We start from the raw sequence: 19,043 nt of genomic DNA, 5'->3' as shown, positions 1-19,043 counted from the left end.
GTCCGAACAACGAAGCACTCTTCGGATGTACTATGGGAATAGCTGTAGCGAACTAATGGCATTCCATTCCCTGCACTGAGGGATTTCACTGGCCATAAAGGTCAATTAGCCAGAGACGTTTCTGAGCTGCTGTTAAGTCGGCTCTAACTACCCCCGGTACCATCACGGACGGATTTCAAAAGATTAAAATGAATATTTACGTACTGCATTGTTTTCACCAATATAACTGAAATCGGATTAAATGTCCTCCATTTTCAACATTGTGTATAAATATTTATCAATATATAGGGGTACTGTACTACCTTGATCAGGGTCGAGGCCATACAGAGAGTTCTTCCGTCCAAAGCGGATACTAAAAGTCCTGCCAGCGGAGGTAACACTTTTGGGGTAGGAAACCTGCATCAGGTTGACGTGGAAGTTGGTAGGAACAAAGTCCATGCAGCTGAGCGGGTGGGTTCCGATGCTGGCTTGCCTAAAGGTGGGCCAGGCCATGTTTCGAAGTTCCAAGGAAAACTGGGAGAAAAATATGGGAAACACAACGAGAACTAGTTCATTATCTACATGCAATCCTTAATCATCACTGCAGCAGAAAAGGGCAATAGCAATTAAAATCATCAAACCAATGTGAATGTGAGAAAAAGATAATCCATTATGTAAACATGAGATGCAGTTTTTAAATGGTGATTTTATAAATTATAATTAAGAGGGGTTAGTGGGGGCGTGGGGGGGTCCTGGCCCTATGTGAAAGAGGATCAACCCCCTTGTTAAATCATGAATTAACTGATGCTGATCACATTTTTTGGAAAGCTGACTTAATTTCACTCATCACATTCAAGCCTAGTTACCCCCAGATCGGTTTAATCAAGAAATCACTTTGATATAGAACCTGTCTGGTCAAACGAAGTCAGCCAAAAGTCGCAACAAAACAGCACGATGCAAAGAAATTCAAGAACAGATGAGATATGAAGTAATTGACGTCTACCAGTTTGGAAAGGATTAAATATCCAGCAACAAGAACCACGCTCCACTCATGTTCGTGAAGCAAGACCAGGGGGGTTCCATACCTGCTGGTAGTTGTTGATGCGCCATCGGATGCTCTCCAGCTTGGTGTCACAGATGTGCCTGAACTCATACTGGGGCATCGTGACCACTTTGTCACTCCGCGAGATGAGCTGGCTGCAATTGCTAACAAACAGCCTGTCATCGCGACAGAATGCCTCAAGGATCTGCGTGCATAGATAGCAGAGAAGTGAAGGAAATATACCACCTAATTTGTGACACACGTTAATATAACATATTCATGGAAATTACGAGTAAAGGCAAAATACTATTTTAGCAAGGCTTAACCTGGTAAACTACCTTAGCAGTGAGACTAAAGCAGCCTTTGGGTTGCTTTATCTTCTCAAGGACATGGCTCTTGATCCCAGCAGTGCTGACATATTCATAAAGCACCCCATGCTCCAGGTGGACATTATCCACAGTCAAATTGACCAGCGGTGTGTCATCTGAGATGGACAGGCTTCCCAGGCTATAATCTGTGAACCATCGAATAAGAAATGAGAAAGAAAATCATTAATAACTACTTTGTGCCCTTACGCCAAACATCAGATTGTGTAACATATGGTCATCCATCCATGCATTTTCGAATCAACTGATCCTGATGTAAGAAGCAATGACGAAATCTTATGGTTGCATTATTACTCAATCATACAGAAACCAGCAATAGTTCATTGGTCAGAATGAAATGGTTGGGCCGTAAATTTCCCCAGTGTGGGACGAATAAAGGATATCTTATCTTATCTTATCTTAAAAGAGTCACAAAACAGTGTAAAATGTATGGAGAAAAAAAAAGAAAGAAGAAAAAAAATGTGCGAATAATCGGTCACCTGTTCCGTTGGTGCCATTCTCCTCACTGTGGTCAGAGCCGTTTTCTACAGGGTAAGGCCTGAACGGACTCTCTTCCTTTTCAGCTAAAGCTTGCGGGCCTTGAAGCTCTTCCACATCCTCAAAAGCACGGTACACCCACTGACACTGAGGATGCAGAAAAGTAGAGCCGAATATTAATCGGTACATCCATGAATAGAATATTTAAGAATTAATTGATAAGTGATTGTTAATTTTTCATGATTAACTATCAAGTGTGCCCACTGTGCCCACTTTCCTTAATCTACATTCAGAATTCCAACAGTTAACATATGCGGATATGCTTTTAATAAAGAGAAATAAGAAGTTCCGCCGAGGGTGCAGTCCATGCTCGACCCAAAAACCCGGCAGTGCAACCAACCACATGAACAACAACATCCTGATATCAAATGAAGCTGCAACGATTTGGTGAAACAAAACCAAAGAGGATTCACACTTTGGCTGAGCCTGCTCATTGGGTGTGAGCGAAAAGGATTTGGAAAGAGAATAATAGTAGGCGGGGGATGACTGAAAGAGAACAAAACACTGCAGTGCCCTTAATACAATGAGGAGACGTCCCACTCTGTCTGAAGCCCTGTGAAAAAGTGCCTGGCACCAACCGACTTCCTGTGACCCAGACGTGAGCGTTGCAGGTTGGATGCTTCCACGAGTAGAATTAAGAATGAACTTCTGAACTCAAACACAACTTCGGGAAATAAAAATTGAACCGAAACATTCTTGGCAGCAGTGATTGGCCCTCCTGAAGAAAGATACAAGCTTGTTATTTTGAAATATTTGTTTTGTCTTGTCGACGTGTTGGACTTTTGGAGCGTTAATAATGTTAATGCTCATGTCTTGTGTACCTACCAAGACATGAGTTGTGTATGCCACAAAGTGGAATAATGATGTCATCATACTTGTGGTCTTAGAATATATATGAAACAATAATATCGCCATGTTTGGTTCCTACTGGCGCGTGTCTTCTCACCACATGGGGAAGCTCGAGGTTTGTCTGTCGTGCGCTGAAATGCTCCAGAACCTCTTGGTAGTCGCTGCGGTTGACGTTGTTGCCGTTGACCTTCAGGATGACCTGCCCGGGTTGAAGCCCCGCCCCTGCTGCCTCCCAGCCTGTGTAGAGTGTCAACGAGAAGGGTCAAAGGGGAGATCGGTTGAGTTTAGAAAAAAAAAAGTATGCATGTGTAATCTGAAACTGCTGGATGACCACAGAAAGCAAATTAAAAACATGTGGCAATTGTTGAGGGATAACCCTAAGTTAGAGAGGAACCCCAGATTCCTACAAGGACAAACAAAAAAAAAAAACAACAACAACAACAAAAACTTTGGAGTACATAATGTACGATGTCATTAAAAGGTCAGCAAATTTTGCTAAACCTCAGCTAAGTGAGCAGGATTAACTCTTATATTTTGTCGGACCTGAGTGCACCCCACAAGACTTCAGTTTGCGGAACTTTCCCACAATTCTTAGCAAAAGGATGGCCCACCTCAACAAAGGGTGTGAAGAGAAGCAGAATATGACCAGAAAATTTACACAGAGAAAGCAAATTTGCATCTAAAACAGTAACTCCTGCGTTAGCATATACTGTTTGGTGCCCTTTGTTCACCAGATGAAGATCAAGTTTCGACTCATACCCGCATGTGAGACAATGACTGTCAATTCATGTGCATTTGTGATACATCTCATTACTTCTCATCATTAAGTGTTGCAATTTTTTCTATTTTACCAGCATCGCTACAATCAAACGTTTTACAATGGCAATGAATATTTCCATTATTTTGTAGGGGTTTCAAAGAATCTGAACAAATTGAGATGGAACCATAAAGCTTCCACTGCATGTCTTTTTTTTTTGGGGGGGGGGGTGAAATTCATTTTAGACATTATCAGAACATAACCTTTCAGGGTTTTTTTTGTTGTTGTTGTTGTCATTGTTTTTGTTTTGGGTACAGCAAGAAAACAGACCATCCATTTTCCCCAGAACATGCGGTTCTAAGCCACTAATGGCTTCACAGAATAGATGCCCAATCAACACCTCCATTATCTGTATCCCTCCCATTCTAAAAATATCCCTTGCATCATTTCCTCCCTTGAGCGCCAGCAGTTACCTAACTACAACTCCACTGGACCCATATTGGACAGCACAGAGGGAAACTAAATTAGGTGATCCATGTTCGATTGCATTTCCTCCAACAGCTTTGGTTAGGATTAGGGCGGTGTAATTGTGCAGAAAACCGGTATAATTAGAAGCGACTGGGAAGTAGAGTTTGATCTTTTTAAGGATTTGAACCTTGGCCAAATGCAGTGTGGGTGACAGGTGGTCATAAAAACCCAATAAAGGCTCACAAAGGGCAGAATGGAACAGGTGGCTAAAGGCTCGGGTTGCTTCATCCTTGCCTTGATTTCAGAAATGTTATTTGTCTTTTTGACACCATAAACACTTTCAAAGCATTCAGCAGCGCTGATGGTGTCATTGGAGGGATAAGTTTGCTGAAATATGTGCACGGATCCCCAAACAATGGGGTCCGGCCTGCGAAATATAGGAGGCCTATAACTAAGTTTGGGAAATGTAAATTCAATTACACTTCAGCAGCTGCGCACTTGTCATCAGCAAAACTACTTTTGCCAGTGAACATACACGCTGAAACTAAACCAGGTAGACATTTTGTTTCAGATGTTATTGCTGCATAAACACATATCTATCTACACACATACATTTGGTAGAGGTCCCTCTTAGCCAATGGGATGCCAGGATAATGCTCGGTAATAGCCAATGGCAGAGCAGCTATAAATACGTTGCGTTCAGGAAACTCTGAGCTGCGACTAGCAGCCCAGACTGTATTTTTACCTTTGTGATAGACACTAACGATACATGATATCATTTGTGATTGTTCTTGGTCAATAAAGATTTTGCTCAACTTGGGCTCTGAATTGCGGTGGCCCAGACTGTATTTTTACCTTTGGTATCTTTAAATTTCTTTCGTAACAAGACGCAATATTTTCCTGTTGAAGCATTTCGTAACGTGAACATTTTGTATGAAGAGACGTCCGTAAGTAGAGGTACCACTGTTCAATCGTTACAAAGAAAGTAATGTCATTTCAAGTATTCCAACATGCAAAATATGGCAACTATGGAAGCGATCTTGTATTGTGCACTCTTTGGTGCCAACGTCAATGAGATATGTGCAACCTGGGTGGAGGTCTACGATCGGGTATTCAGACTGCATGCCACAGGGGAATGAATTTAACGATTGTGTACAGCAAGTCAATGAAATCGGTCACTCACCTTTCCTGACAGCAGAGACATGAGGGGGTGCCGAGCCGCATAGTCGAAAGGAAAGGCTGTCTGGGTTGTCAGGGACCTTCACAATCCTGAAAGAGATATAAACCATCAGACCAAAGCACCAACCATGCTTGCGCACACGTTTATGCGTGCGTTCACTTACTCCTTGGCTTTGGTGGCCACGAGCAGCCGCAAGGAGCGTCGTATGCAGAAGGCCTGGTTGATCATGGCTTCCACTTCGACTAAAGGCCTGAGGAACAACAGGTCCTCGTTGATGGTGTGGATCTTCCTGCCCACCTGCAGACCTGCCATCTGGACGGACAGATGGACATGGATGATCTTTTTAATAATAGGTTACACCGTCCCACCAGGCCTGTGGTCTGATAGTAAGAGTGTCATGAGAGCGATGCAATGAGTTCATGTATTACCGGTGTGAGTGTGAACATGTTCAATGCACTGTCAAATTTTGACGCCAACATGAAACTATTCAATGCATCCAGGGAGTTTTTATTCAATCTTCCACTAGCTGCTCTGAAAATGATTCTTGCCATACAATGTATCTTTTCGTCCTCCATTTATGCCAGTGCTGTATACTGACAGACATTGTCATGCCCTTTCACCTGACGGCACAAGGTAGTTTTGTTTTGTTTTGTTTTTTTGTTTGTCCCCCCCAGTTGTGAAATGTGTGACTCGGCACAGTAAAGGTTGAGAAATACTGCCCACGGCTAAAGAAAAAAAATATTCATCCATCCTTCCACCCATTCAAATCCCCAACCTCTGTGAGTCAATTTTGACTGCACACATAACACTTGAATGACTCCAGTCTATGAAACATAAAATGCATCTTTGGGGGAAAACTGGGGGGTGGGGCATTCTGTAGAAATATTAGCTGCATGCATCATTAGTTTTTTTTTTGTTTTATATATAAATAAACCAATTTGGGGGAGATTTGTCAGCATATTTTGAATAACTTTGGGGGTTAAAAAAAATACCTCAATTGTATTTCAATGGACCTACACACGGATTCTCGCTATTTGAGGGGCGCCCTGGTCCCTATGCCCTGCAAATAGTGGGAGTCCACCGTATTTTCACTCTCTCTCTCTTACCGATGTACATGTCATTCAGGCAACAACTTTCTCATACCATTGTTTTAAGTCGGAAGACGACCCCAAAGGTTTCCTTCTGGTAGGATTCTTCCTTTACTACTGAGGTCAAAATGTTACTGCATGTGAGGTTCTGTTAGGCCTACTTAACCATAAAGTGCATATTCCTAAGCCTGCTCTGTATTGAAAAAAATCCTCTTGTTGTGAAGTTGCGCAAAATAACATACGCTGAATAAACGACCACCCGACACCAAATAATGCCAATTGTACAACACAGTTCTCAAATAATTATACAATTATTCAATACAATATTACACGCTACAAGCTACTAATGACTTACAAACTATGTGGCAACCTGCTATAGGACATGAAATGTGGTCACGTTGTGAGAATGATGTGACTCCAGTGTGAGTCTAGTCTTGAACACACATCCGGATGGATGGCCTTAGTTGAGCTGGGGCCCCGACTCTGGGTAACGGCCCAGGATGGATGAATGACCGGGAGGAGCAGAGAAGTTTGCCTGACTTGATGTAATAGTATCACAGGGCTGTGCAAGTGTGTGTGTGCGTGCGTGCGTGTGTGCGCGCGTGAGTGAGAACCCCTTTCAGAGCCCCATGGGAATCGGCTGAGCCGTATTCACTGCCCTGGCACACTGGCGATGTCACAACTCCCAATGGTGTTATTGTGGAGAGGTTGGGGATGATGAATAAAAGAGCAAGAGGGAAAGAGAGGAATTGAGAAAAGAGAGCACAGATTGAGGGTTTACTGTGAATACTGCCCAGAGAGAAAAAGAGAGAGATTATCCAGACGCCGAGAAGGCGCGCGATGTGGGAAACTGAAATAACTGAGAGTAATGGCACCAAGTAGAATGAAAACACTTGTCAAATGATCTTAATTTGGATCAAAAACTAAATTGCTCACAATACCTGACTTGTATCATTAAGATCCAGCTATTATTTCACACACAAAAAAATCAAATGCGGTGCTGAGGCGTAAACATTTGTCATCTATTAATCAATTCGTCATCAATCAATGAGTGACCAGTGAAGATCTTCACAATTCATCTCAATCCATATTACGACTAGATTCAAAGTTTGAATCTATTAAACAGAATTTTCGATGATACTTAAATTGCAGTGGAGCACAATTACAGCAGAGCACGCTGTTTTAAATATTGATTAAATACGTGCAAAATACATGCTCCTAATGTAATTCAGTTTTTATGGTACATTTTTCAATGCATTTATTAAACATCCATTATCCTAACCCAGCAGTAAAGAGGTTTGAGCAAAATAACCACACATTGTAGTTTTGTTTCAGAGCAAAGGGCTCGCTTGCATAAAAATTACCATTCAAGGATGGCACAAAACGGCTGAACAAGAAACTGACATTAAGAGCAAGAAGTCTTGTTTTTGGTATTTTTTTTTATATTTTTTCAAAATTAATTTGTTCTGGAAGAAATTTCTTAACTAGAAATTGTTGTAAGTAGAGACGCGTTTTCCATGTAAATGCCCTAATTTGTTCCAAGCGCCCCCAAAATTCAGACATAAATATTTTCTAAAGCACAAAAATGAATATGTAACACATACATGTTACAATTAGATTATTCCACAATGAATGAGAGTTGTGCATAATGTAAGTAGAGGTACCACTGTACTATGTTTGTCCTGCAAAACCATATTTGGCCTACTCACATTGTAGTACAGTATAGGGATATAAAACCAAGTGTCAGCACAACTCAGACATGTCTGCCAGCTAGTGGTGATTAGTGATATTACAACGTACAAACTACAGTCGAGCCCTGTGTACCGTATTTTCACGACTATAAGGCGCTATTAAAAGTCTAAAATTTTCTCCAAAATGGACAGGACGCCTTATAATGCGATGCGTCTTTTCTATGAGCCGAGTTCCAAAATCTGGCTGAGACCCGACATGCTGTTTATATAGAGAAAAGGCGGAAGTGAGGTCGGCCAATCAGTGAAGTGCGGGGAATCGGTCGGCCAATCAGTGAAGTGCGTCCGCACACTTATATTTACATATCTCTCTCTCTCCATAATTTACATATATGAAGAGAGGTGGACGTGAGGGAGGACAGGCACGCAGGGGGTGGGTCCGGCAATGAGTGAAGGGTGGGCGTGTAAGGCACGCCTCTAGCAGGTACCAGCACATGTATAAAATGTGAGTGTGTGCATTATTGCAAAACAACTTCGGTTTTGGTTTTCAAGAACCCCCGAAAATGAGTTCCACAAAGAGACACGCCTACGAAGCGCAATTCAAGCTCCAAGTCATCGGTTATGCAGTGAAACACGGGAATCGAGCAGCCGCCAGAGAATTTAATATCATTTAATATCCATGGTTCGCAAATGGAGGAAGCAGGAGAACGAGCTTCGCCAAGTCAAAAAGACCAAGCGCAGTTTCCGTGGAAATAAGGCGAGGTGGCCAGAGTTGGAAGACCAACTGGAGCGGTGGATTCTTGATCAAAGAGCAGCCGGCAGAAGCGTCTCCACGGTCACCATTCGACTAAGGGCGAAAACGTTAGCCGAAGAATTGAAAATTGAACATTTTAAAGGAGGTCCGTCTTGGTGCTTTCGCTTTATGAAACGGCGCCATCTATCTATGAGAGTGAAGACGACCGTGGCTCAGCAACTTCCAGCGGACTACAAAGAAAAGCTGGCCGTTTTCCGCACGACTCCATGCGTGCCCATCTCACACCAGCGGTGAAAGACAAAGTCAAGCAAATGAACTCCGAGCTTGCCGTCATTCCCGGAGGCTTGACGAAAGAACTCCAACCGCTGGACATCGGCATCAACCGGGCGTTCAAGGTGAAGTTGCGAGCGGCATGGGAAAAATGGATGATCGATGGCGAACACAGCTTCACGAAGAGTGGGAGGCAGCGCCGGGCTAGTTACGCCAAGATCTGTGAATGGATTGTAGCTGCTTAGACGAACGTTGCTCCTAGTACAGTTGTTCGAGCTTTTGGCAAAGCCGGCATCATTTCCGTGGAGCCACATGACGACGAGAGTAACTCTGACAACGAGGGGGAACCCGGCGGTTTGGATGGATTACCGATACTTGCACAATTGTTTAATTCGGACACAGAAGATGACGACTTTGATGGCTTTCTGAGTGATGCTTGAGCAAAAAACGTGAGTACCTTGTAAATAAAATACACCCGAACTCAGTTCTGCTTTCGTTGCCTTTTTAAAAACGTGTTTTAGCTTCGAGCTTCAGTGTGTGCTTCAAGCTAACGTGTTAGCGAACGTGTTAGCATGCATGCATGCCGTATGTTTAAGCGTATGTTTTACCACTTTAAAACTGCGCCTATTCGTGCGGTGCGTCCTGTATATGTGTAAAATACAGAAATGTCACCCATTAATGAGACTGCGGCCATTGGTACGGTGCGTCGAATAGTCGTGAAAATACGGTATTTGAAATTTGGCACACGTAGATTTGCAGATTTTTTTCTTTTTACTTGTAAGTTTGTGGTGTCATTTTGCTAGCTCACAAATGAAGCATGCCTCCTCACCAGGCTTAAATGAACAAAATAAGTGTTACAATAAACGGGGAACAACAAAGCTCACACTTGTTCAGAAGAGTTCAGCCAGATGCATCATCTGTCTATCCAAAGTAGTTTCACAGTCCATTTTGTACAGCAACCATTAACGCGGCACATTGTTACTTTAATTGTTGTGTTTTATTTTGGGAATGTGAGTGGGCCTGCCCAACGGCTCAACATCCAATCACAACAAAGCTCCTTCAGGGAATTAGAAAGAGACAGACAGCAGCCGTCCAAACATTAGACAGCCTTCACCTACAGAAACTAATGTGATGGGGCAGAGAGAAGGAACACTCTGTCTGCATGTGTGCACGTGTGTACGTGCGTGTGTGTGTTACCTCAGCATGTGAGCCTCTGGTGACAGACTTCACCACAATGGCCTTGTTTTTCTCCTCAATCTCAAAGCCGTAATCCTCCTCCTCGGGGTGAATCTAGCACACAAAGATTGAATTACTCAATTTAACCTGCTTCGTACATACACTCATTGGCCACTTCTGGCGGAATCGAATAGTCTGCCTTCACAAATATAATAATGCTCATTTTTGATTGAAACTGTTAGCAATACAGCATGGCCGTCGTTGTTGCTGTTGTTAACTGTGAGGTTAGACTTAGCTGTTAGCTGGCTGTCTTTCATATTTTCACTTGGTCTGGTAGCGATATGAAAGTAACCCATCTTAACCCTTTCAGGGACAGGGGTTACTACAGTGGACAGCTTATCAGGATAAGAGGTTATAATTATTCGTGCATGAAAGGGTCAAGGATGCGAGGTTTATACGTGACTTGTGTATTAATCCGATACTGAAACTTTGCAAAGAGTACACTGGCGCCTAATGGTGTATGTTTGCTGTTATGAGCATATGTGTGCATAACGTAGAGCATCCCGCTTCTCTGCTTCTTGCACTCTACTGCTCAGTTCACGGGGGTGCTCGATGTTGTCATAAGCAAGCACATTAGCTGGCTTCCAATAAGTGAGCATTCAGGGCCATCTTCCTGCTGCACAGCCTCATAAGATGGAGATAGTGGCGTCAGATGAGAGGAAGATGTCGCTGGTAAATAAAGAGTTTCTGAAATTTACCTGGCCCTTGATGTGTGTGATGGGGCATATAAATGTCGGAACAAACAAAAAAGGGTTTCTATAAAGTTAACATGTCTCGTGAAGATGAAGAAATAAGATTGAGGAAGGATTAAGTGGTCCAGTTCACCCCCGATTAATTGCCTGTGTCGAAATGCTTTTGACTGTGTGGCGCAAGGATCACGCTGAATACAAATTTGGGCCGGGGCTGTAGATGTGTGTTCAATTCCACGATCTACCACAATCCAGATATACTCAATGACAATTTATGTTGCAAAGCAGCATTTAAAAAATGTGAGTTCCAATTCCAGATTTTGTCTCTCCGACTTTGATATCATCGTACCAAACTTAAATCATGTATCCGCAACCATGCTGCTGGGACAAAATTGCTACGTTACAATGAATTTTCCATTGTTGGACCAGCAGGTGGTGATGTGGCAAGAGTTTTTTTTTTTGTTTTAATATTAGAGAAATACATGTAGTCATGACCGTGAAATGAGTATAAATTCATCTCAATATACTTATTCCAGTAGTGTAGATTTTTATTTTTAATTTTTTGAGTGTTCGTGTGATTCTCTCTGATTTTCTATTCATGCCAATCCATCCAATCCTTCCTTAACTGTGTTGTGCAAAAAAAAAAAAAAATCCTTCCAATATGTTGCCCAGGAAAAAGAAATGAAGCAAAATTGATGGCGCAAGAGACCAACTAATGTATTCTACAGTACTGTGAGAAAAAAAGGGCCAATGTCCAAACAGGACTGCTGCTTTCATCAGTGATTGGCTTTGGATCCTTTTGACTTATTTTGCCTCCAACATATTTTGACACTCACCACCAGAGATTTAACCAAGATGTTTTCGATGAGCTTGAAGTCATTACGCTGGAGCTGTTTGCTCTTGGAGCTGGTTCCTTCCGTCTCTTCGTCGGCATAAAAGCGGAAGAACTGAGACTCATCTTTGAACTCACTCTTCTCCAAAACTGGGGTTGGAACACAAAATATAACGATTAGACAAAAGAGAGTCTGGTGTTTGAATATTTAAAATACATACCACAGCAAAAGATACCAGTGAGTTCGACAGTCATTTGTGTACAGTGAGTTTGTGGCTAGCAACCAGTCCACAATGCACCAAAGCTCAGAAGTGACACTGAACAGGCAAAGTGAAAATGGAGTGATGGCTATTTTACTGTGTTTCCTGGAAGCAAACGTGTGTTGTTAATTCTGTAATTGTTCATTTTTATCTTTATCCAAATTTCTTCGTTCCATGTACAATCGTGTTACATCGATGTTTGTGGAACCCTGCTAGCTAAATCTACAACTGACAAGCTAACCAAGTAGTGACCAAAACGTAACGTGTTGGCTTACGAAAGATAACAAAATATATTTACTTTTTAAAAGTCAAATGTTTTGCCAAGACAGAACACCAATTGTTCGATGTTCTTAGGTCGGTATTCCACACAAACACATGTTCCTGGAACTGTGCTAAAATGTAATGCTTCACTAGTAACCACGAAAGACCCAGTTCTCACAAGCACTTAGCTGGAGAGTATACGAAAAGGAAATGTTTGTTCGCTCGTACGCAAACAATACATTGTTTGATGTTGTTTTCAGAAGCATCTTTTTTATTATGTAGATTGACATTTGAAAATACTATGATCTGACATACCCCCGTAAACTATATTGAGATATAAAATAAATGCAAATACTTTATTGATATGGTATATTATACCATGTAAAAAGCATCTATAGCACAAAGTGTCCACAGTTTTTGTAAAGTTTGTTTTGGAAATGTTTTGGGCCGTTTGTAGTATCATGCATTATGTACACTTGTGGTTACCAAAAAGTTGTGTTGACACAAGAGTTTTCAACGCACAGAACTTAAGCCTTAACGGTGCACAATTCTTTACACTTAACGAGGCCTTATTGGTTGAGTGGTCATGATGCTGACACTAATATAGCCAAAACAGGACATAGCTAGCAGGCCCCCCTGGGGGATTCAAGAAGCAGGCAGTGTCGTATTCATCTCTGCTCAGCCTCACTCAAACACATGGGGCCCCTCAAACAGGTGAGCGGGACATTATAAATACAAAACACAACGTTTTTGTCACGTTGCGCATTCCCTTGAGGCATACTAATGCGTGAGCAACATTTGCACAATACTTCACTGATGGCATTCATTGTGCTGTATTTTGCATCAACTCAGTGCACAAGCACGGGCATATCACAACACAATGTGCGTGATTCTGAAATTGTTCATGGATCCCAACATGTCTGACCACAAAATATCGTGCTATGTATGCCTGTGGCTTCATAATTTTGGCTTTAGTCAGAGCGTTAACTTTCTAACATCTGGATAAATGTAATTATGAAAGGCAATTGGTGATGCAATTGTTGCATTTGATTTCTTTAAAGGGAAACAGATAAAAAACATAAAAAGAGCAATGACAAAACAATACCAATGGAATTTATGTGGTTGTCTTGGATTCGGTCATAACCGAAGTTTTTGTGTGTGTGTGTTTAGGTGATATAATGGGTAAACAAATGTAAGACAACAGGCTGCACACAGCCAAAGGTACCCAGCTGCTGAGAAATTTAAAAACCACCTGGCACCCTAGTTCCATAAAGCCTCACAAACTGATTATACACACGCGGTGACGTTGGTCTTGTGGCTCCTCAAACCAAAGTGAGTTATTTCCTCTGAGTCATAGAGGCTGTGGCCTCATAATAACAATTATTCAACGGGACTGAGTACCGCACTGTGTTTATTTAAACAAAAAAAACAAAACAAAAAAATTAGACAAGGCAGTGATGCTTAACCCATTCAGGAACAGCGGTTACTCCAGTAGACAGCTTACCATGTTATTAGGTTGCATGAAAAGGTTAACTGCAGCAATATCAGAACACACAAAACAAACATTTTGAACTCAGAAGGGAATCTTCCAATAATATCGGTGGCATGGCTTCAGTAAGTGGTTGTTTCCCAACAGCAGATTCTCATCCATGCATCCATCCATTTTCCGATTCGCTTTATTCTCCGAAGGGTCATGGGGGGTGCTGGAGCCTATCCCAGCTGTCTTCGGGCAGTAGGCGGGAGACACCCTGAACCGGTTGCCAGCCAATCGCAGGACACGCAGAGACGAACAACCATCCGCGCTCACACTCACACCTTGGGACGATTTGGAGTGTTCAATCAGCCTGCCATGCATGTTTGTGGAATGTGGGAGGAAACCGGACTACCCGAAGAAAACCCACGCAGGCATGGGGAGAACATGCAAAACTCCACATAGGAAGGCCGGAGCCAGGATCAAACCCACGACCTCTGCACTGTGAGGTTGACGCACGAACCACTCGACCACCGGGCCACCCGATTCTCGATAAAATTTCAAATGACATGTAACATGGAAATCTGCATCAAAATTCAAATACGAATCCAGAATGGAAACAAAACAAAAAAATGGAATAGAATCAACCGAGATGATGTGACATGACTGAATCACACTGGGCAGCCCAAGAATATTGCAGAACTGAAACCATTTTGACAAAAGGGATTGTCCAAAATTCCTCCTTGACATTGGTGTAGGTCTGCAACTACTGGGAAACACTTGGTTGAGGTTATTGCTGCCAAGGGACTCTCTTCCCGTTAGTAAATTTCCACCATAGATGACATTAAAACGTTCAGGGTTATGCCGAGGCAAATGACTGTGTGCGAGTGAAAGTGGCCTGGTGGCTTTTCACACGGAGTTCAACGCTTCAATGTTTTGCTTTTGAAGTCATCACATTGCCTGTTTTGCACCACAACACAGCGGGGACTGTGCAGCGATTCAAGGACAACCCAGAAAAAATAAGAAATAAGAGGAATGAAGAACTAGGTGAAGGGCAACAGATGTGCTGACTGAGGTGAAAGTGGCTGAGAAGAAAACGGTTCTGACCCTGAAAGAGGAAAGAAAAAAAAACAGACACCCCAGAATAGGTAACTCTACTAAAGGTTGGCAAATGGAGCCTGTTCTTACAATTACATCATGGGATTTCAAACCGAAATTATAACTAGTGGAAATGTACTTTGAAAAAAGTTTTTGTTGTTCAATTTTGTTTTGTCAAGCGGTTTCTACTTCAAATGCATCAGGATCCAGATAATTTTATTTTGCATAACCGATGGATGAACTAAAATTGAGTACATTCAACACACCATTTTTTCCCCCAGTGTATAAAGAGGAAAAACATGTTATTATAATTAATAAATATCCGACCTAACCAATCAGTACGCAGAGCTTTCAATGCTGTGTTTATTTAGAATGCGTCGTTTTAAGCATTTGATTTGATTGCATTTGTGTTGTAAGAGAAAAAAAGTAATTAAAGCATCGTTTCCACTTTTTGGCACACAAAAAGGTTGCAATGTTTGCTCAGACTATTTGTTAATATTAATTTTAGCTTCGAAGCAATTCGAGATATATTGTCAAGAATGCATATTATTTACATAATCCATATTCATCAAGTCCTTCTCAAGAAATCACCCAATTATTTGACTTTTCTACTAAAGATAGTTGTTTTGTACAAAAAAAAAAAAAACTTGAAAGCTCGGGTGGATAAGCAGCATTCATACATAGAGTGTGAGCAGGGGTAAAACTGACCGTGATGCAGGAAGCCATTGTTGCAGAGACCCACACCCAGCGTCACTGCATCCTCTCGAGTCGAACAGTCTCCCTGGGAAACGATGACGCACACTGTCATTCACCGTCATCACCTGTTTACATCTTCACACACCTTGACGCAAAGCGGATTACCAAACCGTGGGGCCTTCAGTATATTTTGCACTCAACAACTCTGGAGATTGATTTATTTAAAAAAAACACTATTAGCATTGCCTCAATATAATACTTTAAAGCATTTTTTCCTAACCTTATCTAAACGGAGATGCTTTAAATGCCACACAAGTACACCGTGTGTTACCGTGACGACGGGGGCAGAACTAGAGATTGCGATGATGCGGTCAGATACGAGCTACGTGTGTGCACAAGCAGAAGAGGCATGCACAACCTGAAGAACCACGAGCACCCATATAGACAGTAAAACAATCAATTGTGTTTTAATTCATGGAGGCAGCACTTATTTAGGAAACCCCTAAATCACATGTGTCAATTACAGTCGCAGATCTGTGCATAGGGTGCATGCAGAGACATTGCAGGACATTCCATACTTTTGAGGAGAGACATGGAGCAAAACGATTGTTCCTTACTGTTGTTTTAATTGAAACAAAGTGACAGTACCTGTGAGAGGAGCCAATCCACGAGTTTGCAAGCAGGCACCACGGATTTAAACGTTTTCAGATGATGATCTCTGTCCCTAAAGCAACAAAAAGAGCGCAAATTCATTTGGTGATACAATGCAAGTGCAATCAAAAAGTTGTCATTTGTCAAATAAAAACCAATGACGAACACGCCTCATTGATTGCTCGTCATTTTGATCCGTTCATTTTGGGGTGGTGGGGGGGGGGGGGGGTCACGTTTTATACAACTACCCCAAACTAGTTTTGTGTTTCTGTCGCTATACAAAAAAACATGTACAACACAATTGTACATACATTTTTGTCATATTCAATGTTTGTCATATTCAAGTTCTCAATCTTGACTCAACAAGTTTGAAACATGGTGGACAATGTCAATTGTATGATTCAGTACCAGCCAATTCTAGACCAAGTCTGAAAAGACGTTTTAAAATGTCTTTGGAAGTGAATGAGTTAAAAAGCGGGTCCAGATGCCATACTGAAATTATCTGGCATGCAGTGATTTGCCTTTGTATGTTTAGGATTTATTGATATACAAGATTTTTGTTGGCACAAGGTTTTTGCTTGCACCGATGCAACGCTCCAGACTGTAATAAGACGGATGAAGGAATGAAAAGCTCCACACGTGCTTTAAATGAGCAGTGCGCTTTTGAAACTCCTTTCTTCTCCGTTTTGCAACTTCATTTTTACTATCTGAGATAAGCTTCGCAGGGAAAGAAAAAGAAAATCAAGTCAGCAAAGAAAAGGGCAGGTACTTACTTGATGACGGGGGTGTGGAGGCTGTGAAGGCGGCAGTAAAGCCTGACGCCCTAAAAGAAAAGAACCACGCTGCGGTTGAGTCAGAGAACATTACACACCTTTCATAAACAAGCACACAAACGGCTTCAAGGTGGGAAATTTTTAGCCGCGGTGGCCCTAGGCCTGTCTTTTAGCCAGCGCATATCAAACCTAATGTTGCCAAATCGGATTAAAGAACAGAAATCGGTGCCAGATGAGTATCACCGAGTGATAACCTCAATGTCTTATATGGGGAAAAAAAAAAAAAAAGAACAGAGGATGACGACAAAAGTGACGCATGAAATACCTTCGACATGATGTCCTCCATCTCGCTGCGGGCCTTATAGGTGCCGTCGTCGTAGCGGAAACGGTATAAAACCTGCTCATTTTTGAATTGATGCTTGTCTGATACTGAAATGAAACCAGAGTGGGGAGTGGAAACTGTCATGCGAAAACATTTTGAGATGCAGAAAATATCTGGTCTTAAAATCCTGGAACTGATTATATGTCCACTGATGCAAGATTAAGGAGCAAAGCGAGCACTCCGGGGAAAACTCCGGTTATAAATTCACGACTGGTCTTAAACGTTCACCCTGGCAGACAGTTATCAATTTCCATTAACATCCTTCCAAGCAATTCGTCGCATTAAAATATTCTCGCTTGCAGTGAACCCATCTCAGAAACTAGAAAAGAACTATTTGGCCAAACGCTGAAGACGCCACAGCAAACGAGCTGACGGGTGTCATCGTCGTTTCTTTCATAAACCAAAGGAATGCGTCGGGAAAGCAGTTGTTAGCAAGTGTCAAATAGGAGATTAAAAATGAATAGTTGAGTTTTCAGGGTTGCACTGTGGTAAGCTAAATGCACTGCTAATGTTCAGTTTGTGCACACGACTTCTCAGGGTCGACCTCATTTATTGACACCAAGTGTGCAAGACCAACATTTTTGCCAAAACCTCAGTGTGAACCCGCAGAAGCCAGCATGTCAGCACTGCATCCCCTTCAGGGGGGTAGGTCACGATGACGTTAGACTTCAGGGGGATTTTCCATAGGAACCCAAAAAAAATAATAATAATAAACAACCCAGGCAGCCAATGTGCACTTACGATGGAAAAGAGACCCTTCAGCACCGTTGTGGACCACCGCCTTCATTCATTCATTATTTACAGCTGCTTGTTAGTCTTTCATTGCCCGATGTATAATTCAGGTCAGTGGAACTGAAAATGTCATGCTTGGGAAAGTTTTCAGTGCAGAGGAGAAACAGCATGGGAAGCAAGGTTTGGGGAAAAGCTGTTGTTCCCCTTTAACAGGAACTTAGATATCATCAGTCGAATGATTGAAGCAGGGAAATGATACTAGAATGGTACTAGAAGTGCAAGGCGGTGCTCATTTGAATCGGTATCAGATTTCATACCTTCATAGGTACCCAGCTCATTCATATGCATGAATTTTAATAAGACTCATGCATGATTAACTGTGAGGGTCGGTCTCCATCAATACTTGATTTTTATTTCCCCCCCCCCCCCCCCCCCCCCCCCCCACGAAATGACTCCCTGGATCCCAAATCCAGATAATCTTAGAAATTGAACGTTGTTAGGGTGAACGTCTTGCAACCGAGAAAATAGCATTGTTTTATAAATAGCAGTGAAAATGACAGAAAAATGCTTTTCTTCATAGCTTAACAAAATAATTTTCTAATGCACATTGGCTTTCCAAAGGAACCCTCAAAGGAAAATCGATTTCAGGAGCATTTGCTTACCGCTGCTACGGAACAAAATTGCAATGAAAACTTGGTGGAGCTAAGTAGATAAAAACATGACATATTGGAGGTATGGTTGGTAAAAATAAAAACGGAAAATAAACAAGTAAGAACAGAGAGGGAGAGGAAGTCGATTTTGTGTTGTAGTCTCACCGTGGTGAATGATGCCATTTTCCAACAAGGCTTGTCCTAAGTTGACCCCTTCATCAGGTTTACTGATCTCTCCGCTCTCGATAAGCCACGATACAAACTCGCTGAGAAGAACAAAAACAGAAAGGAGGTCAAATAAGGATTGCTTTATT

The 19,043-nt window shown here is 42.0% G+C and overlaps 1 protein-coding gene across 2 annotated transcripts in view; it reads right to left on the bottom strand.

Moving 5' to 3' along the window:
* Window positions 1-19,043, bottom strand: part of prex1 (phosphatidylinositol-3,4,5-trisphosphate-dependent Rac exchange factor 1) — an 86,045-nt gene that overhangs the window by 19,430 nt on the left and 47,572 nt on the right. For both annotated transcript variants that reach the window (XM_052059687.1, XM_052059688.1), the window contains exons 12-25: window positions 18,895-18,995; window positions 17,291-17,394; window positions 16,966-17,015; window positions 16,190-16,265; window positions 15,554-15,626; window positions 11,760-11,905; window positions 10,196-10,288; window positions 5,362-5,510; window positions 5,202-5,287; window positions 2,891-3,030; window positions 1,887-2,031; window positions 1,360-1,535; window positions 1,065-1,226; window positions 303-513 (exon numbers count right to left, since the gene is read on the bottom strand). In XM_052059687.1, coding sequence (XP_051915647.1) covers window positions 303-513; window positions 1,065-1,226; window positions 1,360-1,535; window positions 1,887-2,031; window positions 2,891-3,030; window positions 5,202-5,287; window positions 5,362-5,510; window positions 10,196-10,288; window positions 11,760-11,905; window positions 15,554-15,626; window positions 16,190-16,265; window positions 16,966-17,015; window positions 17,291-17,394; window positions 18,895-18,995 — 1,712 coding nt within the window. The remainder of the gene's footprint in view (window positions 1-302; window positions 514-1,064; window positions 1,227-1,359; window positions 1,536-1,886; window positions 2,032-2,890; window positions 3,031-5,201; window positions 5,288-5,361; window positions 5,511-10,195; window positions 10,289-11,759; window positions 11,906-15,553; window positions 15,627-16,189; window positions 16,266-16,965; window positions 17,016-17,290; window positions 17,395-18,894; window positions 18,996-19,043) is intronic.

The sequence above is a fragment of the Hippocampus zosterae genome, chromosome 2, assembly GCF_025434085.1.
Source record: "Hippocampus zosterae strain Florida chromosome 2, ASM2543408v3, whole genome shotgun sequence".
NCBI lineage: Eukaryota > Metazoa > Chordata > Actinopteri > Syngnathiformes > Syngnathidae > Hippocampus > Hippocampus zosterae.
The sequence above is the reverse complement of the archived record's forward strand: the minus strand, read 5'-3'. Positions and strand labels throughout refer to the sequence as shown.